The sequence below is a fragment of the Neovison vison genome, chromosome X (assembly GCF_020171115.1).
Source record: "Neovison vison isolate M4711 chromosome X, ASM_NN_V1, whole genome shotgun sequence".
NCBI lineage: Eukaryota > Metazoa > Chordata > Mammalia > Carnivora > Mustelidae > Neogale > Neogale vison.
The window spans coordinates 91,079,001-91,104,894 of NC_058105.1; the positions used below are offsets into that span (position 1 = coordinate 91,079,001).

General features: G+C 44.1%; 1 protein-coding gene and 1 long non-coding RNA gene across 7 annotated transcripts in view; one reads left to right on the plus strand and one right to left on the minus strand.

The window, feature by feature from the left end:
- Positions 1 to 23,587, minus strand: part of ZNF674 (zinc finger protein 674) — a 49,138-nt gene extending 25,551 nt beyond the window's left edge. The window contains exons 1-3 of one of the 6 annotated variants that reach the window (XM_044235360.1): positions 23,562 to 23,587; positions 2,597 to 2,700; positions 737 to 781 (exon numbers count right to left, since the gene is read on the minus strand). In XM_044235360.1, coding sequence (XP_044091295.1) covers positions 737 to 751 — 15 coding nt within the window. In that variant the 5' untranslated portion in view covers positions 752 to 781; positions 2,597 to 2,700; positions 23,562 to 23,587. The other 5 variants (XM_044235359.1, XM_044235357.1, XM_044235358.1 and 2 more) reach the window with 5 other exon arrangements.
- Positions 4,003 to 10,813, plus strand: LOC122897179. Its single transcript, XR_006382478.1, has 3 exons — positions 4,003 to 4,422; positions 10,049 to 10,133; positions 10,656 to 10,813. It is a non-coding gene; the product is annotated as an uncharacterized LOC122897179 (long non-coding RNA).
- Positions 23,588 to 25,894: the final 2,307 nt, after the last annotated feature.

A 25,894-nucleotide genomic window follows, 5' to 3' on the forward strand; every position in this document is an offset into this window, starting at 1 on the left:
AAGTCATTCAGGAGCCACCATATAGAACAGAAAAAGAAAATTCAAAAGCTGAGTATGTACAAACAGAGCAACAGGTGAATGACATGCCCAGAACACTGCACGAAACGGAAATCTTTCTGCGCTGAGGAGGACCACCACCCAGAAGAGAACGAGGCAGGAAAAGGAAGATGGCAGTGGGACTCGGATGGCACTTGTGCAAACACTCATCCAACAAAGCCTATAGACCCGTTTTCAGCTCACGAAACTGAGGGAAACACAGCCACCCCACCCCATTCGCATACTGTACCAGCGGGCACTTGGAGGAGAAGCATGGCACTGGGCACAGAAGAAACGGAGATGCTGGGACTCTTCCTAGTGCACAGAATGTCAAGCACGGATTTACTTTCATTATTTGAATAGAATAAAAAAGTAAACAGTGAGGTGGAAGTGAAGACACAGAAAAAGTGGGTCTCTGGGCTTCAGTGAGCTTCCCTGAGAAGCAGAACAACAAAGAGGAGGTGCATTTCCCAGAGGAAGCAGCAGACGAGACCCGTCATTTTCCTTCCATCTTTTCTCATTTTAGATTGTTGGTTTTTGTGGTGAGGGGAAGGACTGGAGAAACCGGAACTGGATTACAGCTGGAATGGAAAACAGCCGCAGCAGAGAGGAGGGACAGGTTTGTCGAGCTTACAATCCAAATGTCCCAAAGCTGCCTCAAGTTCCTTGAAAACTAGAGGGAGGGGGATAAGGAACTTACCTGGGCTGTGGCCATCCTGTTCTGCCCTGGACAAAGGGCGGAGATCTAGAAAGACAGAATGAGGGGGGTCGCAAATTCAGTGTGTTCAGCCATGAGACCATCCCCACCAGCCTGAGGGCAATCACCCGTGCACCTGGGGAGAATAATGTGCAGCAAGCCTGGAAGCTCCAGCCTGGTCCCTGGGATGTGGATAAGCTCGTGTGGGCTTTGCACAGGACCTGTGTCTATGGGTTTCCAAAATGCCCAATGTGAATCTAGTTTCTCTTCCTAACATATATAAAAGCAGATTACAAAAACGCAGGTGCAGCACAAGCTCATTTGTTTCCCAATTATGTACATACTGAGGAACGGCAGTGTCCCAGAGTGGTTACTAAAATATTGACACTGGTTTTCTCTGACTGGCGATTTCAGTTCTCTTTTGTTTACCTGCATTTTTGAATGTGGATATTATCACTCATAAAACGGATTACACTGAGCCCCAGAAGTGACAAAGCCTGGGCAGAGTCTGGAGGACAGGGACCCCTGCTTGTGGTTTGCAGGAGGGAGACAAACCAGGGCTGGAAAAGGGGCAGGGAATGGGTTGCAGGAGGCAGAGAGGGAGGTGAAGAGCCCAGCACTGGTCATTCCCTGAGGAGCTGGAAGCCACTGACCCTGGCCGCCTGTGAACACTGCCCTTCACTGCCCTCCTCCACCCTGTTCCCGGCTGGTGATGTCTTCCTTTCCTGCTCTTCCCTTCTGGGCAGTTTTCTTTCTTTCTTCCCTTTTTTTTTTTTAAAAAAGATTTCACGTATCTATTTGACATACAGAGAGTAAGAGAGTGAGAGAGCGCATGCGCGCAAGCAGGAGACGTTGCTAGCAGAAGGAAAAGCAGGCTCCCCACCCAGCAGAAAGCTCCAATGGGGCTCAATGCCAGAACCCTGGGATCATGACCTGAGCCAAAGGCAGACGCTTACCCACCTGAGCCACCCAGGCATACCGGCTTGGCAGTTTTCAAAACAAAGTCTCCGCAAGGAGTTTCTGCACAGAGTAGCTGCTGCCATCGCAGCACCCCTGGGGCAGCCTCAGGACACCAGGGTTCAGCTGCAGGCAGCTTAACGTCTCATGCTCTCAGACCCAGTCACAGCAGCACCAAAACGAGGCAGCAGAACCAGAAGACAGCGGACCTCTGACTACTTGAAAATTTTACCAAAAAGAAAAGAAAACCATACAAAAGTGTTCTGCACTTGACTCAGACCAGGGGGAGTGTCAACATTTGTGTAGAGGTGGGTGTTAGAAACAGCGAATTGGAAAAAAGGGGGCTGTTATGCTGTGCACACAGGCATGTCAGCAGAGGAGACAGTCCTGCGAGGCTGGCAGTGTCACTCGTCACCCTGATCCTGCCCTTGCAGGACAGGGGCAGGCCCCCTGCCTCATGGCATCGTCCCTCCATCCACTTGGACATCTCATCTCTCTCCTCCAATGGGGTCCAACTGCCCACCATCACACAGTGGGCATGCTCTCCCTCAGCTGGAGGAGGGACAGAGGCCACTGCAGGTCCAGCTCTTCCTGGACCTACTCATCCTCTAAGCTTCCACCCCCTGGCCTAGGGTCCGGGTCTGTCCCGGGAACCTACACCCCCTGCACTGGGTTCTGGCTCTGTCTGGAGTCCCTGCCATTCTGCCCCGAGCTCTGGGGTTGTGCTCTGAGGCTCCTCCCTCTGCCATGGGCTCTGGGTCTGGGCTGAGGTTCCTCCTCTCAGGCCCTTCAGAAGAGCTCTCTTGTTCCTAAGGATGCAGGACCTAAGGATTCAGAGACAAACGCGTTTCAGCTGGGACCATCCCTGCAGCACCACATCTGTGCCTCTGACCCAGGGGGACTCACCTTCTGAGGCCTCAGACTGGCTCTTCTGTAGACTCAGAAGCCCAGGTGCAGGTGAGCTGGGACCCGCAGTCGGTGAGCCGTGGTCCCAGTGACGCACCCCGCTCCTGGAAAGAAGGACCACACAGGAGATGCAATCAGCAACCCCTGTGATGGACTGAAGCTGAGGAAAACTCCAGTGTTTTACTTTATGCGAGGAAGCCCAAGGCCTCATCAGAGTTGGAAGAGCGATGTTTAGTAGGACCCTATTAACACCAGACAAGGAGCTGAGCACTGCCTCTGCAATCAACTCACGGCCTGCTCTGTCGCTTTTATTCGTCCAGTGAAAATGGGGAGGGCCCGCTATGTGCCTATACTAAGCGCTGCAGATCCACCAGGGAACAAACTCGTCAGAGGTCCCCGACCTTGTGGAGCTCTATTTGACCTCTATTCAAGACAGACAGCAACCACAAACTTGATCAATTTCGGAAACGGTAGTTAGAGAGGCCAAGCGCTAGGCAGGAGGGAAACAGGCAGAAGGATCCCCCGGGGTTGCGTGGCTGTGTGACTTGGGACAGCTGCCTGAGCCTTTCTGTTCTTGCTTCCTCGCAATAAAACGAAGATAATCGTAGCACCTGCTCACAGGCCGTCAGGAAGAGGAGCGGGGACCGCAAAGGTGCCTCGCACTTACTAGGCACTCAGCAAACTCACTGACTGTATCACTCGCCGCCGCCCGCATTCCGATGCCCGCACTCGGCCTGTCGCCCAGTGCCGCGAGCCCTCAGAGGCGCGAACCCACCAACCCCGCCCTCCCCTGCAGCCCGTGTCCGCTCCGCCTTCCCGTACTCGACTCCCACAACCCGACGGTCGCGGTGGATAACAACAACCGGCGCGACGGCGCGCCGCCCTCGGGTCAGCGGAGCACTTCCGCTCTTGTCTCCTCGCAGCCCGAGGTCGGAGCGCGGCGCACGCGCACGGAGACGGGGCGAGGGGGCCGGGTCCGCACTGTCGATGGGCAAGATGGGCGGTGGCGCGGACAGTGATCCTGTCGGGGTTCCTCTGCGGCGCGAAGCGGCGACCAGAGCGTGCGAACATTTTCCGCGACGAGTCGCACATTCAGGCGCGGGACGGGCTGGGGCGGGGCGGGAATGGGCCTCCGGGCGGCGAGACGCCTGCGGAGGGGTTCAGCGGCTCCAGTCCCGCCGCCTCGGAGGCCGAGGCGCTGTGTCCCGCGCCGTTCTGCTGCGCACCGGCCACCCTGCAAAGCCACGCTCTCCGCTTCCTTCAGCTCGTCGGAATAAGAAACGGTAGCGGCTCCCACGGCCGTCCTCAGCTGCACAGGGGCGCGGCCATCTTGGGGGCGGGGCCGTTCCCTGGAAGCCATGCGGGTCCCGGGTCCGCGGGGGTCAGAGGGCAGGGGTCAGGCCCCGTCGGGGGAAGAGTCCCGGAGGAGAGCCTGGAACCCGGGCTGGAGGGCAGCCACACCCACAGACGCGGACGCCTCTGCCCGATTCTCCTGAAAGAAATCGTGCTGCTCCAGTTTCAGGGACCCCGGGCGTCCCGGGAGAGTGTGGTTTTGCTGACAGCACCGCCTAAGGAAGCAGAGAGTTTTGGTCTCTGACAGTGGCAGGCACTGGTAGCGTGGCCGCTAATACAGCCTGTCAGTGCCGTTGAGGAAAGTTTGCTGTGGCGCCCTTGTAGCTGCCTGGGCCCCGAGCAGAACCCTGGGCCGTGCGTGGTCGGGTGTCAGGTCAGATGTGCCCGATTCCTTGTGAGCTGGAGCCACAGGTGCCACGCACTGTGAGGGAAGCCTGTGGCAGAAACCATCACGCAGTCCCGCGTACACGTCGGTAAGCTTCCACGGGAACATACTGCTTTCTCCCTGTCTTTCCCTTTGCCTTCTAGGAGTGAACTGAGGTTCCCCGGTGGTTTGGGGGGTTCCTAGCCCGGATCTACAGCGCAGAGTTCTGGGAAGTGACGGCCCAAGCCTTTAGGATCCCGGGGAAAGAGCCCGCTTTCCCTGAGGCGCGTGAGTGGGTACTGCTGCCCACTGTGAATGCATTCCGTGTGCGTTTGTAGGTGACGGCCAGGCTTGGAGACGCCGCCTGTTTCTTTTAGAGAAGAGACGTGCTCACGTCCTTCTTTTCGGCCATCACCGTCGGGAGGCAGGAAAGGTTTAGCAGAGTTGGTATGCTAGTGTCCCGAGGACAGCTGAGAAACCTCCAGCTGCCGAAGTCCCTGGTGCTGGGCCCTGGTCAGACTCTCCCGGATCCTCGTAAGACACGGGCACAGGTGCTCGCACAGTAAGACTAGGCCGAGCGGTTGGCGTGGGGCCTGGGGCAGGACACGTGTTTGTTACTCAGGCAACGGTAGCATTTCTAGTGTGATTTTGCCATTTCAGACCCGAGAAGCGTGCAAGGTGTTCTTCCGGTCTGTCTTCTGCCCGGGATTTTCGGATATATCAGTCCATAGGGGAGAAGGCTTGTCTGCAGCACTTTCTGGTCCCTTGGGTCACAGCTGAGGACCACCTGCCTAAAGGGCTGTTGTGACTGACCTAGGGCACATCTTAGAGCCCCAGGCCCAGGATTTAGCCCACATTGGGCTCCTGGTTTGTGCTGGTGGTTTACGCCCTCTCGCACACACTCGGTAGCACGTTGGTGCCGTGGCTGTACCTTCCCATAGCGTGGGCTTCCCCTTTGCTGCCTTCTTGCACAATCGTGCCCGTGCCCGGTTCCATCCTTACCCAGGGTCCCCACTCATACTCACCTGAAAACGTTTTTTTCCTTCGGCCACTAGACTTCTAATGAAGTGAAAATTAATTGTAAAGGGTAAACCCAGGAGGCCCGGATTGCTCGAGGCCCGTACATTCCACAGAAAATCCTGTTGCAGGAGCACTGGTCGTTGTCTGGCTCCTGGGAGACCACCGCTAAGCCCCTGTCACATTCTGCCTAGTGAGACTGTAGTCTGAGCGTCGCTGTTCCAGTGTGGCCCGAGAGCGTCTGCAGACAGTGTGACTCAGGGTGAAGGTCTGGGTTTGCCTGCGTGAGGCCCTGGGTCGTGCTGTATTAGTTTGGCCTCTGGAGGGCGGTAGCCTGAGTAGCTACTGTCAGTCACAGGGATGCCCCCTGCCAGCACAACCTCCCAGCAAGGCCCCGGCCCCCAAGGCTGGAGCGAGCTTCTCTGGCTGGCTGGGCATGGCAGGTTTTGTCACACACATCGTTCCTGGGAGAATGAATCGGTGACCTTGGGACTCCTTTGGGGGGCAATCACTGCCATGTCATGCCTGGCTGCTAATGGGCCTCGCCCCTTCCCCCTTTCCCTTTGCTGCTTCTATTCCGCACGCTTTCTCACAGTAAGTCCTAACCATGAATCAAACAGCTCAGGAGGCCTCACAGGCCTCTGAGAAGCAGAACAGCATTTCTGAGTCCTGAGTCCTAGGGCATCATGGTGCCCAAGCGGGGCCTTGGAGACCTGTGTCACACCGCTGCTGCAAATGCTCAGATGGTTACTCACTCTCCAGTGTGTTTTTGCCATCCCAGGACGTGGACCTTCTGAACCCAGTGAGTCCGCCCTCAGCAACGCACGAGTCGCAGCAGCAGCATCTGGGAGGCCTGGAAGGCGCGGCAGTTGCTTTTCCATGGCTGAGGTGCAGAGGGCCTGGTCCATGCCCTGCGTGGGAGCTGAGCAAGTCTGCTTTCTTGCAGTTTTTAATTCTACTTGTATAGTTACCCTAGAGCTTATGACAGACACCACTGATTTATTAGTCTCTTGTAGATGAATGCCGTTACTTCCTCCCGAATTCAATGATGTAAAAAATTGTTGCTCAGTTCCATCCTTTTGTTTTGTTGTCAACGTGGTTTTTAACTCTACGTATATTTTATTCCTCTCGATGTAATATTATAATTGTTTAAGACCGTCAGTATCTATATAGATTTACCTACTTATTTTCTCTTTGTAGTCCTCTCCATTCCTTTTTGCCCTTTTATTTTTTAAGGATCATTATTTTCTAACTTTAAGGCGTATCTTGAGTATTTATTTTAGCGTCAGTTGCTGAAAATTAATTTGATCAGTTTTGGTTTTTGTGAAACCAACTTTATTCCATCCTTATTTTAAAAGGGTGTTGTCTCAGGGTGCCTGGGTGACAAAGTTAGTTAAGTGTCAGACTCTTGGTTTTGGCCCTGGTCGTAATCTCTTGGTCATGAAATCAAGCCCTGCCTGGGGCTCCATGATTGGCTCGGAGTCTGCTTGAGTTTCTCCCTCCCTCTCCCACTGCCTTTCCCCACCATGTACTGGGCCTCACTCTGTCTCTCTCTCACTATCTCAAATAAAAAAATAAATCTTATAAAATCTGGGAATAGAATTATAAGTTAGCAGTACTTTCATTTCAGCCCTTTAAAGATACCATTTCATTCAGTCAGTTGAGTGTCCAGCTCTTGATTTCTGCTCTGGTCATAATTTCAGGTTTGTGGGAAGGAGGAGCCCCTCACTGGGCTCTGCACTGAGTGTGGACCCTGCTTGAGATTCTCTCTGTGGGGTGCCTGGGTGGCTCTGTTTGCTAAGCATCTGCCTTTGGCTCAGGTCATGATCTCAGGGGCCTGGGTTCAAGCCAGTGCATGGCGTTCAGTACGCGGTGGGCAGTCTGCTTCTCTTTCTTCCTCTGATTCCCTCCACCACCACCCCCTGCTCATGTTCTCTCCCTCTCTCTCAAATAAATAAATTTAAAATCTTTTAAGAAAAAGAGATTCTCTCCTTTTGCCTCTTCCTCCTGCTCACACGCAGGCTCTCTCAGAAGAAAAAAAAAGAAAGAAAGAAAGGGAAAATAAAGATAGCACTTCATTGTATTCTGGTTTTCATTGAATTTGTTGAAAAGGCAGCTGCCATTTTTATTGTTTCTCCTGTGAAGGTGATATGCCTTTCTCTCTGGCAGCAATTAGATTTTCCCTTTTTCTCTTTTGTTTTCAGCAGTTTCACTATGATTTGCCTAGCTCTGATTTCCTTTGTATTCATTCTGCTTTGCATGAGTAGAGAGCTTTTTGAATCGATGGTTCATTATCTTTTGTGAATTTTGGTATCTCTTCAAATTGATATCCCTTCCATTTAAACATACATTGGATCCATGTCTTACATTCTTTCCATTGTTTTTCTTTTTTTTCCCCACAGTGCTTCAGCCTGGACATTCTCTACTAACTCTCTTCCCATTCACCAAGTTTTTATTATCTAACATCTATTTTTATTTAACATCTAACATCTATTTAGTGCTTAATTTAAGCTATGTTTTCAGTTCTAGAATTTCCATTCCATTCTTTGTAATAGATATCAATCATTTTGTCACCTAATTTCTTGACATAGTAATCATAGTGTCTTTTTTTTTAAAAGTTTTTGTCTGATAATGCAAATATTTGGATTGCTGTTGGGTTTATTTGTATCATCTGTTTTATCTTGGTTTCCTTCATCTAATTCATGGCAGCCTGGGATTTTTTTTTTCTCGAACACCAGAAATTGTATATGCAAAGTTTTAAAAGATTTCTCTGGGGTGCCTGGGTGGCTCAGTGGGTTGGAGCCTCTGTCTTCAGCTCAGGTCATGATCCAAGGGTCCTGGAGTCGAGCCCTGCATTGGGCTCTGCTTGGGAGGGAGCCTGCTTCCCCCCTCTCTCTCTTCCTGCCTCTCTGCCTACTTGTGACCTCTGTCTGTCAAATAAATAAAATCTTTTTTAAAAAATTTTTAAAAAAGATTTCTTTGGATGATATTATCTTCCAGAAACAGTTTCCTTTTTTCTGGCAGCCCAATAGAGTAGAAACCAATAACCTTGATCCTATCAAGGAATAAGATAATTTGAGGCCCTACTTCGTGTTTATGAGACCTCATCTTTATCTGCTTTGCTCCTCCTAGGTCAAAGCCATTCAGGATTTTTACCTGAAACCCTGACAGACCTTGATCTCTGATTTTTGTCTCTCTGTCACTATGAGATTTCTAAAAGCTCTCCTTAAGTTTTTGGCCACTTACTTGCTTGCTTTCTTTTTTCTTTTTTTTTTTAAAAACCTTATTTTTTTATTTGACAGAGAGAGAGATCACAAGTAGGCAGAGAGGCAGGCAGAGAGAGGGGGAAAGTAGGCCCCCCACCAAGCAGAGAACCCAATGTGGGGCTCGATCCCAGGATCCTGAGATCATGACCCAAGCCAAAGGCAGAGGCTTTAACCCACTGAGTCACCCAGGCGCCCCTACTTCTGCTTTCTGCTTGACTTCATGACATCTTGTCTTGTGTAGTTTAGAAATTGAACTATGCCCACTATTTGGAGTTCCATTTTCTGTGGTGCCCTTTTTTTTTTTTTAATTGGTCTTGACCTTCAAGTTCTGGTTACCTTAGCAGGAAGCAGTAAAAACAGTTTTTATGCCCTACTTCATGAGACGTCTCATGAGACTTCTCAAAGCTCTGAATTACCATTTCTGCTTTTTTTTTTTTTAAAGATTTTATTTATTTATCAGAGAGAGAGAGGGAGAGAGCAAGCACAGGCAGACAGAATGGCAGGCAGAGGCAGAGGGAGAAGCAGGCTCCCTGCTGAGCAAGGAGCCCGATGTGGGACTCGATCCCAGGACGCTGGGATCATGACCTGAGCCGAAGGCAGCTGCTTAACCAACTGAGCCACCCAGGCGCCATTTCTGCTTTTAAGCTTGGCTCCATACAGCTTCAGGATTAACAAATGCATCAAGGGAAAAAGCAGCAGCTCACTTCAGTGTGTTTCTCTTCATTTAATCATCTAGACCACAATAAAGATGTTTCCTGGGTTTATATCTGACACCTTTAAAAAAGCTGAGGTTTGGGGGGTATTTTATCTCGTTTTTATGGTTTCTATTAGCCAAAGAATTAGTATGAGACGAGATAACCTGTCCTTTTTGGGAGAAGAATCCTTTCTATACAATTTCTGTAGCTACCAGTTACCGGTTTAAGAAAGTTCCCTTCTATCCTTGGTTCACAGAGAGGCTTTAAAATGAATGCATGTTGCATTTTTAAAATGTCTTTTCTGTATCTGGTGAGATGTGAATTTTCTCCTTTATTCTATTGGTGTAATGTATTCATTGATTTACAAATACTGCATTTCCAGAATAAACCCAGTTTTGTAATGATGCATTATTTTTAATGTATTTATGGATTCAGTGTACTAACATTTCATTTAGAATATATTGAAAAAGATTGAACTGAATTTTCCATTCTTGTAACATTCTTGTTAGCTCTTGGGTCAAAGTAATGCTGATCTCAAAGAACAAGATGAGAAAGGTTCCTTCTTTGGAAGAGTTCTTTTTCTTTGGAAGAGTTTGTGTAACATCAGTGTTCTTCCTTAGCCACCTGATAAAATTCATCAGGCAAGCCATTGGAACCTTGAGTTTTCCTTGTGGAAGAGTTTTTAATTACAGATTAAATGTGTATAATAGATACAGGACAATTTAGATTTTCTAATCATGTGTCCTCTCCCTGACAGGATCATTGAGCCATTGCGTCAGTCACAGACTAGCTATCACCAGGCTCCTTATTAGATGAACAAACTAACCATCTTGCTTTTCCAGGTGATTATGAGCCACCTTTCTGTCATTTATAGCTGGAAATATTTTTAACTGATAGAGAATGATATTCAGTAGAACTTGATTGTAATCTGATGTGACCACAGTGAAATATCTGTATAAAAATAAATTATATTTCTGTATACCAGCAAAAGACATTTAGAAAGTGAAATTAAAAGAACAGTTTACGGGGTGCCTGGGTGGCTCAGTGGGTTAAAGCCTCTGCCTTCAGCTCAGGTCATGATCCCAGGGTCCTGGGATCAAGCCCCACATTGGGCTCTCTGCTCCGCAGGGAGCCTGCTTCCTCCATCTCTGCCTGCCTCTCTGCCTACTTGTGATCTCTGTCTGCAAATAAATAAATAAAATCTTAAAAAAAAAAGAACAGTTTACTCCTAGTACCCAGATCTTGATTTTTAGTACCATTCCCCCTAAAAGGAAATGAGAGGGTTTTAGAGAAATGTCTTGATTCTGGGGCTGGGAGGCTCCATGGTGAGCATGGGTAACTTACACGCTGATCTTATGCTCTAGAAAGCAAAGATGGACTCAAAGCCTAATGGGACATGTCTAAAGGACGCAGGAAGCATCATGAAGGACCTTCGCTGGCCACATCTGAGATCATTTGAACACCAAAAAGTAATGGCTACAATTTATTGTAATACTTTAAATAAATAGATAAAAATCCCTGAGTTCATTGTGATACTCAAAAAAGGAACAAAAAAAGATAAAAGAAGAAAAGAACAAAGCTCTTTTTTTTTTAAATATTTGCAAATCCTAATTCTTTTTTTTTTTTTAAGATTTTATTTATTTATTTGACAGGCAGAGATTACAAGTAGGCTGAGGGGCAGGCAGAGAGAGAGAAGGAGGAAGCAGACTCCCTGCTGAGCAGAGAGCCCGATGTGGGGCTCGATCCCAGGACCCTGGGATCATGACCTGAGCTGAAGGCAGAGGCTTTAACCCACTGAGCCACCCAGGCGCCCCAGAACAAAGCTCTTTGTCTTATTCTTAGAATGAGTTCCAACTTAATAGCGAGGGAACTGCATACAGATTTATTGGGGAAAAACATCTGCAAGAGGGTGAAAAAGATAGGCTTGGATAGAGGGAGGATTTGCCGAGAATGTAATTGCAACCAAGGCCTCAGACAACCCTACGGGGAGCTCCAGAACTGAGATGGCCCTTCAGAGTTGTCCCAAGTTGAGGATATTGGGCTGGACTTCTGTATTCCTACATCAGACACTCATTGACTACCGCCTGCTCCCTGGGCAGTGGTGGGGGGTGAAGTATAACTTTGAGTGAGGCAGTTCTCTGTGGCTGAGAGCAGTTTCCAGTAAGAGACAGGTGTGAGGTCAGAAGCTGATTCTCCCAGAAGCTGGGGGGATAATGTATTGGCCCTCAACAGGAGCTCTGAGTGAATACTACAGTATTCACTACAGCAAATCTTTCTCTGTTTCTATTAAGAAGCAAGACACCAAAGAGGGCGTATTGTCTGACCCTTTTTTTAAAAAGATAAAGAAGATGTGGTCCGTATATACAATAGAATATTACTCAGCCATCAGAAAGGATGAATACCCAACATGGGTTTTCATCAACATGGATGGTACTGGAGGAGATTATGCTGAGTGAAATAAGTCAAGCAGACAGTCAATTATCATATGGTTTCACTTAATTGTGGAATGTAAGGAATAACATGGAGGACATTAGGAGAAGGAAGGGAAGATGAAGGTTGGGGGATTGGAATGGGAGATGACCCATGAGAGACTGTGGACTCCGGGAAACAAACTGAGGGTTTTAGAAGGGAGGGGGTTGGGGGAATGTGTGACCCAGGTGATGGGTATCTATTACATGGAGCACTGGGTGTTATGTGCAAAGAATGAATCTTGGAACACTACATCAAAAACTCATAATGTACTGTGTGGTGACTAACATAATAAATGAAAAAAAAAGATTGATTTATTTGAGTGCAAAAGAAAGCAAAAGAAGGGGAGGGTCAGAGGGAGAAGCAGACTCCCCACTGAGCAGGGAGCCCGATGTTGGGCTCAATTCTGGGACCCTGGGATCATTGCCTGAGCCGAAAGCAGATGCTTAACCAGTGGAGCCACCCAGGCACCCCTTTCACTACAGCAGCTATTCTATAAGAATGCCACCTAATAAATATTAAAAATTGATGTAAATATAAAATCACTTTTTTACATCCCTCCATGTAACCATAATTGATTCAAGCAAGGAAGCTTAAGAGATATTTTCTTAGTTTGAATTGTTAAAACAAATACCATAAACTAGCTTATCACAGCAGAAATTTACTTTTCATAGTTCTAGAGGCTGGAAGTCAAAAATCATGGTGCCAGTATGGCTGGCTTCTTGGCAAGAGCCCACTTTCAAGTTGCAAATGACTGTGTTCTTGTATCCTCACATGGTGGGAAAGGGGTGAGCTAGCTCTCTACCCTTTTCTTATTAGGGCACTAATTCCATTCATGAATCCACGCTCGTGACCTAATCACCTCCCAAAGGCCCCCACCTCCTAACACTATCATATTGGGGGTTAGGATTTCAACAAATGAATTTGAAGGGGGGGCACAAACATTCAGTCCACAGCAGATGTTGAAAGCATTTGATAAAAGGTGGTTTTAGGGGCAGCTGGGTGGCTCAGTGGGTTGGGCCTCTGCCTTCAGCTCAGATCATGATCTCAGGGTCCTGGGATCTAGTCCCACATCGGGCTCCCTGCTCAGCAGGGAGCCTGCTTCCCTTCCTCTCTCTCTGCCTGCCTCTCTGACTACTTGTGATCTCTGCCTGTCAAATAAATAAATAAAATAAAGGGGAAAAAAGGTGGTTTTAGAACAGGTCCTTAAATGTAGAATCAAAACATCACTCTAAGATTATTTGCTCCTTGCATAGAAAACTTAGCATCACAAACAGCGGGTTGCACTGTAGCACCTATGACATATTCTTGGCAAAAATGCTTAACCTGGGGGCGCCTGGGTGGCTCAGTGGGTTGGGCCTCTGCCTTCAGCTCAGGTCATGATCTCAGGGTCCTGGGATCCAGCCCCGCATTGGGCTCTCTGCTCAGCAGGGAGTCTGCTTTCCTCTCTCTCTGCCTACTTTGATCTCTCTCTCTGTCAAATGAATAAATAAAATTAAAAAAAAATGCTTAACCTGAAACGGATCAAGCCTGGAGACCTAACTTCAATTCTATAGAAAGTACAAGAGATAAAGGAAAAGTTTAGGTGACATCATGAAGAAACAGAGGATACAGAGTGTGAGACATTCTACAAGCCAACTGGACTAGCTTTTCTTCTAAAAGTCAGTGTTAACTGGGTTGGGGGATGGTGCTGATGGCAGTGTAGTTTTTGATTTCCCTAAACACGGTCTCAAAACAGAAGCATTACAGTGAAAGAAAAAAAATCACTGGCTACCTTTTGAACAAAACAAGGTGACAAGCATCCCCAAGAGCCCCAGAATGCAAATGGGTGAAACCAAGCCATTGACAAGAGCAAGAGCTTCGCAAGTTCTGCACAGGCTTAGCAGTGATACAGAAGAGCAGCAGAGGGACCGTAGGGTCATTCTGGTGGTCCCATGCCAAAAGACATTAAATTCATACAAACACCCCTCAGCTCGGTTACTTACTACCTCAGTTTCTACCACAGGAGTTACTCCTAGGCCCCAGTCTCCTCCACTGATAGGCTCTCAACTTAGGGCAAGATCCCTCAAGATTCTTCCAGGTGGCTGCCTTCTGTGGCATCCGCCTGACCCCTGGGAAAACTCACACCCTCACTCCACCAGACTCTAGAACTGCACACTGTCTACACTGCCGCTCTCTTTCTTCACCCGGCCATTCCAGGCTGCCACACCATCCTGCTCTTTACAGGTTCATCTGGGTGGGAGCAGTCATCAGTATAGCCTCCCACCCCCAAATCTTAAGGGCAAGCCTTACCAGAAACTCTCAAGCTGTGCCACAGAGACAACATCTGCAGATCAGATGTTAGTCTTCCCATCTAGAAGGCAACCTCCATGATTCTGAATCACCTTGGGGTCCCCTCTCTTAGCTTGAGGTGGCGGTGCAGAGGTCCAGAAGAAAGGGGCAAAGTGCTCCCTACTGCAAAATTTCCTTTCAAAAAATATTTTTTTAAAGAATTTAGTTATCTAATTGACAGAGGCAGTGAGAGAGGGAACACAAGCAGGGGAATGGGAGAGGGAGAAGCAGGGAGCCCGATGCAGGGCTTGATCCCATGGCCCTGAGATCATGACCTGAGCCAAAGACAGACACTTAACGACTGAGCCACCCAGGTGCCCCCAAAAATAATTGTTAAAAAAGAATCTCCAACCCGCTCTCACATCAGCTGGAGGAGGAGGATGGGCTGATAATCCAAGAACTTGCTGGCACCTCACAGTTAAATTGTCTAGACTATGGGTAGACACCTCATGAATATGAGTATGCCTGGAATTAATGGATACCAATAAAATATTTGTGCTCTTCTTATTTTATCCTTGTACCTGCCTCTAGTTTGGTTTACCTGGTATTTTGTAAAGCCAAAAATAATCTTTTTTTTTTTTCACTGATGGATGTGTTTTTCTGGAAATAGTAGTCCTTCAGGTTGCCAGAAAATGACATTAGATAATTCTAATGCACTTGAAGAAATTAAAATCTCCAGAAAAGGTAAATATGTAGGTAAATTTAAAATACTGTATGTTTTAAAATCTTCTCTTAACAGATTTAAAAGATATAATATTGCATAAAATAATTATAAAACTGTGCTACTGAGCTTATAACATATAAAGATATAATATATATATGACAACAATGAAACAAAGAGGGGAAAGGAGGAAATGGAGCTATATTAGTGCAAGTTTTCTATATTTTACCTAAAGTAAATTAGTACTAACATGAAGTAGATAGTGACAAGATAGATTTTATAATCCTTAAAGCAACAATTAATAACGTGATTTTTAAAAATGCAGTAAAATAATTCAACAAAGGAATTTAAATGGTATAATGGAAAAAAAATCTAACACAAAAGAAGAAAGAGAAGGAAGAGTGAAACAAAAAAGACACCAAACATATAGAAAAGAAATAACAGAATGGGAAATATAAATTCATCATGTAAATAATCAGATTAAATGTGAATAGATTACATATTCTGGTAAAAAAGCACGGACTGTTAGGTCAGAAAACAAGATTCAGGAGTGCCTGGGTAGCTTAGTCAGTTGAGTGTCTCTGCCTTCAGCTCAAGTCATGATCTCGGGGTCCTGGGATCGAGTCCCACATTGGGCTCCCTCCTCGGCCCCTCACCCCCACTTGTGTGCTCTCTGTCATACTGTCCCTCTTGCTCCCAAATAAATAAAATCTCAAAAAAAAAGAAAAAAGAAAAAAGATTCGACTATATGCTGTCTACAAGAGACACACTTTATTCTGGAGGACATAACTACATTGAAAAAGGATGAGGAAAGATACACCATTCAAAGAACAACTGTAAAAGTGCTTGGGTAGCCATACTAATATCTGACAAAATAGACATTAAGACAAAAAATATCAGAGTCAAAGGGGGTATTTTGTAATGATAAAAGTATAAATTTACCAGGCACATAGAACAATTTGAACCTATATGCATGTAATAACAAAGCCCCAACATACATGAAGCAAGAATAGACAGAATTAAAAGGAGAAATGGACAATTTAACAGTAACAGTTGGAGCTATCAACACCCCATCTCTCAATAATGAAGAGAAAAGCCAAGCAGAATATCAGCAGGGATATAGAACACTTGAACAACACCATCAACACACTTGAACTGACTGACATCTATAAAACAGTGCATCCAGCAGGAGTAGAACACAAATTCTTTTCATGTGCCAATGGAACATTCTCCAGGATAGACCATGTGCTCAGCCATGAAAAGCCTCAGTAAATTAAAAAGATCTGAAATCATATAAAACAGATTCTCCGAACACAGCAGACCTGAATTAGAAACGACAAAGAATGAAATTTGGGAAGTTTCCAAATATTTGGATATTAAATAACACTTTTTTTAAAAAAGTAGGCCCTATGCCCAATGTGGGGCTTGAACTCATGACCCCAAGATCAAGAGTCTCACGCTCCACTGACTGAGCCAGCCGGCTACCCCTACATCACATACTTCTAAATAGCTCATAAGTGAAAGAAAAAATTGCAAAAGGAATTTAAAAATATGTTGAAGTGAAAGAAGATGAAAATACAACATATCAAAATTTATGGGATGCAGGTAAGGCAGTGCTTAGAGGAGTGTTTTCTAGCTTAAATACCTATATGAGAAAAGTAAAAAAAAAAAATCCAAATCAATAACTTAAGTTTCTACCTTAAGAAATTAGAAAAAGAAGAGCAAACTAAATCCAAAGCAAACAGAAGAAAGAATATAATAGAAATTCGAGCACAAATAAATGAAATAGAAAAATGACAACAAGAAAAAATTAAAATCAATGAAACAAAAAGCTGGTTCTGGGGGAAAGTCCCATGCATTTTAACAACCTTTGGTTAGAGTGACCAAGAAAAAAAGAGAGAAGGCACAAGTTCCCAATCTGGAATGAAAAAGGAATCATTTGTATTGGTCTAACAGTAAGTAAAAGAACTGTTAGGAAACATCATGATCAACTTTATGCCAACAAATTAGAAAATGTAGGTAAAATAGATAAGTTGCTAGAAATACACAAATTACCAAAATGGACTTAAGTACAAATAAATAATTTAAATAGACTTATAATAAGTAAGGGCACTGAATTAGTAATTAAAATTCTGCTCGTGGGATGCCTGGGTGGCTTAGTCATTTAAGCCTCTGTCTCTGGCTCAGGTCATGATCCCAGAGTTCTGGCATCAAGTCCCGCATCAGGCTCCTTGCTCAGTCGGGAGCCTGCTTCTCCCTCTGCCTGCCACTCCCTCTGCTTGTGCTTGCGCGCTAGCTCTCTCTGACAAATAAATAAATAAAATCTATAAAAAATAAAAAATAAAATAAAATTCTGCTTTTGAAGAAAAGTCCAGGTTCAGATGGCTTCACTGGTGAGTTCTATGTAATATATAACAAGAATTAACTTTGACTGTCACAAATTTTTCCAGGAAATGGAGAAGAGAACACTTTCCAACTCATTCTATGAGAATGGTATTGCTCTGATACCAAAGCCAGATAAAGGCAGCACAAGGAAAAAAAAAGCAAAAACTGACAGATGTTCTTCATGAATATGGGCATAATAATCTTCAACAAGATATTAACAAACCAAATCCAGCAACATATAAGAAATATCACACCCTGTGACCTAGTGGAATTTATTTCACAAATGCAAGATTGATTTATCATTTGAAAATCAATTTATATAATAAGTCATATCAATGGCATAATGGATTAAAAAACACACTTTCATCTCAAGTAGATACAGAAAAAATCATTTGGTAAAATCTTACACCCATTCATGATTTTAAAAACCAAAAAATAAAACCTCTCTGGAAAATAGTAATAGGCAGGAACTTCCTCAATTAGCTAAATAGCATCTATGAAAAAGCCACAACTTAAATCATACTTGATGAAAATTAAATGCTTTCCCTGAATTGGGAACAAAGCAAGAATCTTCACTCTTTCCATGTCATCTTTATTCAGTATTGAGCTGGATGTTCTAGCCCACGGGGGTAAGAAAAAAAGGAATCCAGATTGGAAAGGAGGAAGTAAAAATTATCTTAATTTGCAGATGATGTGATTTAAAATTTTTTAAATTCCTAGGGTATCCACCTGTATTTCAAAATTTTTTAAAATTTTATTGTATTTTAAATTTTTAAAACTTTAGAATTTTATTTTAAAATTCCTAGGGTATACACAAAATATTACTAGAGCTAATAAGCAAGTTGAACAAGGCTACAGGACATAAGATCAACACACAAAAATCAATGATGTTTTTATACACTAGTAATAAACAATCTGCAAATGAAATTTAAGGAAAGGATTCCATACACAATAGCATCAAAGATATGAAATATTTAGAAGTCAGTGTAACAAAAGAAATGTAAGATTTGCACAAAACGTTGAAAAATTAAGGAAGATCTAAGTAAATGAAGAGACATTCCATGTTGATGGATTAGAAAACCAAATACTGTTAAGGTAGATCTATAGATTGGTATAGATAGCAAATAGATCTATAGATTTAACTCAATCCTTATAAAAATCCCAACTGGCTCCCCCACCCCCAGAAATGTACAAGCTGATTCCAAAAGGACCCAGAATAGCAAAAATATTTTAAAAAAGAACAAAGTTGAAGGACTTTCACTTCCGGGTTTCAGAAATAAATAAATAAAAACAACAAAGTTTCAGTAATCACGACAGTGTGGTATTGTCATGAGGACAGAATGGTATAAAATTGAGAGTCCAGAAATAAACCCTTACCTTTATGGTTAATTAATTTTTGGCAAAGATGCCAAGACAACCCAGTGGAGAAAGGAAAGTCTTTTCAACAGATGGTGCGGAGACGATTGGCTATCCACACGCAAAAGCATGGATTTGTACCCTTACCTTGCAACATACCCCAAAATTCCCTCATGGTGGGTCATGGATCTAAATGTAAGTGTTAATAGCACTGGGTGTGGTGCATAAACAATGAATCTTGGAACACTGAAAAAATAAAACTAAATTAAAAACAAAACAAAACAAATAAATGTAAGTGCTATAGCTATAAAACTTTCAGAGAAAAAACATGGGAACATATTGTGGTTTATGGTGGATTAGGCAAAAATTTCTTAGGTGTAACACCAAACAGTACATGAAAGACCACATTGATAAGTTGATCTTCATCACAGTTATAAAACCTTTGTGTTTCAAAATACACTGTGAAGAAAATGGAAAGACAATTCACAGACCGGAAAATTATTCGCAAATTATATTTCTGGCACAAGATTTGTGTCCAGAGTATACAAAAAACTCTTACAATTCAATAATGTGACAAAAAGCTTGATGGGCAAAAATTTTGAATGCACATTTCACCAAGGAAAATCTACAAATGACCAGTAAGTGCAGGAAAAGATGCCCTACACCATTCATCTTCAGGGAAATGAAAATAAAAACCACAACATGACACCTTTCCTACCCAGAATGTTAGTGAAGATGTGGGAAAATCAGGAGCCTCATGTATTGCTGGCAGGACGGTTAAAACAGGACAACTACTCTGGAAAAAGTTTGTCGGTTTCTTAAATAAACAAAGTTACAGTAAGACCGAGCAATTCTTGAGGTATCTACTCAAGAGAAATGAAAACATAATTGGCGAAGACTTATATGCCCACGTTCATAACCACGCTATTTGTAATAGCCAAAAAGTGAAAAGAATTAAAATGTCCATCAATTGACAGATGGATAAATAAAATGTGTTATATCCATTCAATGGACAATAAAAAGGGATGAAGTACTGATACATGTTAGAACATGGATGCATCTCAAAAACATGCTGAAAGAAAGAAACTGGAGGCAAAGACCATATACTGTGTGATTCCGTTTTCTATGAAAAGTCCAGAGGAGGCAAATCTATAGGGACAGAACGCAGTTTAATGGTTGGCTGGGGCTAGGTGGTGAGAGAGGGGATGGCAAACCCCATGTAGGATATTTTTGGAGTGATGGAAATGTTCTTTTTTAAAAAGATTTTATCTACTTATTCATTGAGAGTGAGAGAAGAGCATGAGCAGGGAGGAGGGGCAGAGGGAGAGGGAGAAGCAGACTCCCTGCTGAGCAGCGAGCCCGATGCAGGGCTCTGTCCGAGGACCCTGGGATCATGACCTGAGCCCAAGGTAGGTTATGATGCTTAACCCACTGAGCCACCCAGGTGTCCCAGAGATGTTCTTTTTTCTTAAACTGGATTGTGTTGATGGTTTCTCAACTCTATAAATTAAAAAAAAAATTAATCGAGTCATACATTCAAAATGGGCCAGTTTTGCCGTGTACAAATTATTCATCAATAAAGCTGTTTTTTTTTTAAAAAAAAAAAAAAGTCAAAGCAGGCCCAGTTCTTATCCACAAGATGCAGGGTGCCTGACATTTAACAGAAGAGACACACACATCTGCAAATGTTATATTTTGAGCTAATTTCATTTATAAAAGTGTATTTAATGTGTAATGGTTTTCTAATTATGTTTCACACCTGGTCTCAAAGTCCAACCTTCTCCTTGGAAAAGGTGGATTTAAATAAGAGCATCCTGAAATCTCTCATATTAAGCCTCTCTCTTTCTCTCTCTCTCTCCTCTATCTGTTAATCCATCCATTATCTATCTACCATTGAAATAGTGTAGAAGACGACATGGAAAGACTAGATGAAATGCTTGCTTTTGAGTAGTTTATATGTAAGTACACGAAGAGCGGTGGTTTCCCCCCCATTCTCTCTCTGTCTCTATCTCAGTCTCTGGTTTGTTTGTTTTTTTTCCCTCCAAGTAGAAGACGCTGAAATGATTGGTTTGACTAAGTTTTCTGAGTGGAGTCTGGAAACATTTTGCAGAAAAGATGAATTTACAGGTAGAAATTTCCTGGAGTGGAAGGAATTGGTATGGTGGAAAGCATAAAGTAAATGCTCCAGGAAAGGGAAATACATATGGGAGAATAATTTGATTCAGTTGTTGTTGGACTGTGTATGGAGAAGAACAAATGCATTTGCTTGGCTAACCTTATTCTGTAGCAGATTTTTAAGGAGTGGGTGGAAGATGGAGAGGTTAGTTAAAGAAGACTTAACCAGGGGCACCTGGGTGGCTCAGTGGGTTAAGCTGCTGCCTTCGGCTCAGGTCATGATCTCAGGGTCCTGGGATCGAGCCCTGTGTCAGGCTCTCTGCTCAGTGGGGAGCCTGCTTCCTACTCTCTCTCTGCCTGCCTCTCTGCCTGCTTGTGATCTCTCTCTGTCAAATAAATAAATAAAATCTTTAAAAAAAACAAAAAGAAGACTTAACCAGTTCGAAATTTGGTTGAAATTCCTCACAATTCGCACAGCTCATAGCTAAGACATTGATTAAAACTGATTTCCAAAATCTGTTTACTGAATTCCAGGATGAACCTTTAAAAAAAAAACAGTTTGGACACTGCAGAAACAGAAATCAGAATGCCAGAACAAGGGTCTTCGATTTAAAAAGGTTAAACCAGAATTTAATACTGGGATCTCTTAAGCTGTCCTAGAGAGATTTAATGTTTTTTTTTTTCCAGTTTTTATCATAGGACTTCCCTTGGGACACGGTAAAGGAGAAACCCCCCCAACCTTACCCAACATATTCCCCAAACTAGCTAATTTCACATGTCTGATGTTGGTATAGGAAATCTACATTCATGTGGTTGCTGATAGCAAAGGCTGCACTGCGGCCACACTGGGGCAGCAGACACTTTGCTTTTCTAGCTTTCTCGCCTAGTACCGTAATAAATGGAGCGATCATACACATTACTTTCTTTTATTTAAATGTCTTTTCCAGACTGCTATAGTGAGAGAAAGGACTGTCCTTAAAATACTAACAACAGAGAACTCATGTGTTAATTAAGAGGTTGGGTAAGAGCTTGATTTTTTTTTTTTTTCCTAAGAGGCTAGTTTTTCAGAGGTCACCAAAAGTAAGGGACTATTTCTAAGTCATTGGATAGCCTCAGGGCAATCATAGCGCCTGGGATCTCCTGAGAGCTTAATAAATTTTGGTTAGTGTTTTTAGAAGGCAACTGCTCCAACTGAACAAAGCATAATCTCTAAGCTTTCAGACCACCGCATCCAGAGGGACCTGCATCTTTTCAGCAGAGGGTACTCACACTGTCTAGCAGATCTGCACCTTTTCTATAGTTCTAAGGTCGTGAATTTGACGGGATTCAGTTCCCAGCTTCTCAAGGAACCTAACAAACAAAAATTGGTGATTCTGAGAAAGCATATGTGGCATGGTTACTTTTTATCTACTTATGAAAATTAACAAAAGGAAACCTCATTAAAGCGGACTCAGGATGCTAGAAGGGGGGACCGGTAGAGGAAGCCTCCCAGGAATGTCAGTTATAGGAAATTGTCATTTACAGACCCCTAACAGAAGAATCTGCGGGAAGAAAGAATGATCAATTAAGAAGGGCAAAGATATACGTTGCATCTCTTACAAGAAACAGACTGCCCCTGCAACTCAGCCACTGAGAAACCTATCATCCCTGAACTCTTGCTTCTCTCGAATGGACTTTTGTTCAAAACAACCCCTCCCAACTCCCTCTTTCTTCTCCATAAAATAATGTTCCTCTCTTTTCTTCGTTGAACCTGCATATGGCTTTGCCGAACCTTGTTTGTTTGGGATTGCAATTCTCTGCTCTTCCCAAATAAACCTATTTTTGCTGGTAGAATAACTGGCTGTTTTATTTTTAAGGTTAACATCCTATATGGTGCCAGCACGAAAACTACAGTTGGAGGTCTGGGGGTGGGAATTGAAGGTGGGAGGGCAAGGTTGCAATCCTGTGCCCACTACTCCATCTGTCTTGCTTATTCCCCTACCAGCTATAAACACTGGTCTCCTGGATGAGGTGTAGCACTCATGAGGGCACCAGCTGCCTTCACTCTTGTGAAAATTAAAAGGGGAAACCTCCCTAAAGTGAAACAGCAAAGCTAGAAGGGGGAGCATACCACTCAATGTCAATTACAGACCCTAATGGAAGAGTCCTCAACAGGAAGGAAGGATCAATTATAGGCCCCAAGAGGAAAAGAAGTGCTTTCGCCTTCTGTTAGAAACTGACTATCCCTGCCACTGGACCAAGGAGAAACCATCATCTTGCTGCATTCCTGCTTTTCTCAGTGGACTTTCATTCTAAACAACCTCTCTCAATTTCCTCCTTCTCCAAAAAATAGGATTCTCTCCTCCATTTGTTGGACTTACCTGTGGTTTTGCCATCGCTTGCATGTCCCAAATTACAATTTTCATCTACTCTGGAATAAACCCATTTCTTTCTTTCTTTTTTTTTTTGATATTAAGATAGCTGGCTATTTTCTTTTTAAGGTTAACACTTTTTTACCTTTCACTGGCCCAACACTATTTGTTTAACCCATTTGTTGAATGCCTACTTTTTCTTAGGTGCTCCTTACAGATCTCAGGTCTTAAGTCTTTACACTGTAGGAAAGCTGGCTCACACCCTCGTTTCGCAGGTGCTGTTCCTTCTGCCTGGAATACCCTTTTCTTCTTCTGCAGCTAATTCCTCTATGTCTTCACAGTCCAGCCCAAGGCATGCTGCAACTGTCCATCCCTACTGCAGTTGAGACGCGGCTACAATGTGTTCGTAGCCCTCAGCCTTACCCTCAACATAGGACGAGATCACAGACTCTTCATTTTCCTCTGTTATGAGACCATAAGCTCCTTGAGGCCAGAGCCCTGCCTTATTCGGCTTTGCATTCGCAGAGTCTAGCCCCATTTCTGACACACTGGAGTGGCTCCATCCATGTTGGCGGAATGAGTAAATGAATCAATCCACTTACCACTGAATGAGATGTTTCATTTCCTTCCCTTCTTCTCCCCAGTTAAAATGCCTTGGTATTAAAAAAAAAAAATCCCTCTTAGGAAGGAAATTATTTTAGAAAGAGGCAGTCAGTTCCTACCTCCCACACAAGGAACATCAGAGAATACAAATGAGCCATAATTTACAAGTGGGACTTCCTGAAGGAGGAAATTTGTAGCATAAACCTCTCAAAGTCTCAGCCACTGTGGAGTCCTATGGTGATAGAGGCCAAGCTCCAGGCCTTCAGCTCTGGGAGATGCCCCATATGGGGCTTCCAGAAGCCCCTCAGTGTTCTAAGGATGCTATTTATCGATTCTCATAACATCTCTGAATGCTAAGCCTGAGAAACGGAGAATTTCTTTCCTTCCTGCCCTTCTCTCTTTCTCCATGAACCTTCTTAACAGTTTGTAAGTTAGAAAACAGAAAAAGACCTAAGCGAATTGCCTGGCATCATGTAAACGAGAACAGCCCAGCCTGGACGCGCTCTGGCGCTCATTCCAGAAATCCAAGTTTCCTGTAACTTAAACAGGTCTGTGTTTTAATGAATTCGTGGCATATGGGCCATAATATTCAAAGTGCCTGGCATTTCCTGCAATTTATGATGAGGTGGGGAATAGGTTGTTTTCTCCTTTTGAGTGAATTTTCACATGCCTAGCTTTGGAGTTAATAAACTTGCCATAAGAGAATATAGTTTCTAGAAGAGGTAATGCTTTTTTGTTCTTTCTGTGATCTGGACCCACATCTTCTCTTTCTCACCCCAGACCTCATCCCTACCCATGAACTTCCCTCACTGTTTCTTCTCTGGCCTTCTGAGAATGAACAGCAAGATATTGTTGTCGAAGTCTGCACCATGGGGGCAGGACAATAATTTTGTTTGGTGCCTTCTCTATGAACAGAGAAGCTTACAGGCCCTCTCCAGTGACCTACAGTTGCTGGACACTTGTGTGTCAATAAGGAGCTCTCCTCCGGACTTGACTTTTGTTCTTCTGGTTTCCAAAAAGCCTTGTTGATTCAGGCAGCAGTGAAAGTCTGTGAATTCAGAAATGGTCCGACTCATGCGGTCCGTGTTTGTTTCTCTTCGTTTTCAGAGTTGTCTTGAGCGTGAGAACAGTAGCTAAGTACTTTTTGGTTCCAGCTCGCTGAGAAAGTTGCCATTGCGTTATTTGTTGTGGGCATTTAATGCTCAGTGTATGTTATACCAATGATGTCAGTGAGCTTAAGCAAACACCTGTGCTACTAATATTGATGTTTGTCTTATGTTCTGGAAGTGAATTGAAGTTCCCTGTGAGCCTAACCCTCTCTTCTCCACCAGATCTCTTGTTGGCAAATGGTAGAAGTGATTTTTTTTTTAAGAACCTCAAATTGCCTTTCTCAGGAGTGCCTTCTAAAGGAGATTTTCCCATGCTTTGTTTTCTCTCTAATATCTTATGTGCGTGATTCTTCCCAGCTTGCAAGAACTCTTTAAAATGGAATCCCCAAATATGTCTGTGAAATGCATTCTTTTTCTGAGACAGACTGTCACGGGAGCTATTTAGAGCCTACATCATTCTGTTTGAGGGCTGAAGGCTGCACTTTTCTGAGCATATTCTTAACTCCAACAGCAAAAGGCTGCAAGTCTGCTGAGTATTTCCAGACCCAGGCAATTTGTCAGAGAACTGTAGAACTTCAGGATTTTCTCTTGCACTAGGAGTCCTCCAGAAGCGCCACTGGAATTTCCAGAACGAGCCCTAAGCATGTTGAAGCCACTGGCATGACCCTGGGTTCCCTGGAGTCCAGGAGAGTCCTTTTCTCAATGTTCAAACGACTCCTGCCCTATACCTGGGTTAAAATATTTGGAATTCCTGAGCTAATATAATAATGAGGAAACTTCTAGGTTTCAAAGATCCCAGTTCAAATATAAACATCAGGAAATCGAGGGAGTCAGTCTCCTGGGTTTGCAATTTGTTACAGATGTGCAATTCTCAGGGTCCGTGGGAGCATAAGAAGTCCTTCTCTCACTGCGGGGAGACGGAGGCCGGGGGAGAAGAGAGGAGTGCTTCCCAGGGAACTTAGTTCAGCCAGGTACACGGTATCTACACTGATCTTGTTAGTGCTTGATGGGGCACGAGGGTTCCCATGGTAATTCCCTGAGGTTAACCAGCTGTGACAGGGGAAAGTGATAGCCATGATTCATGAATGTGTATAAGCAAACTGTTCCAGGCAAGGTTCACAGGGTCACGTAGAGACCGGTGTCTGAGGTCAGATTTTAGGCGGTGTGCGTGTGCTATCCTGTAAGCAGACTGAGAAAGAAATGGTAGCTGTTGGCTTGAAGAA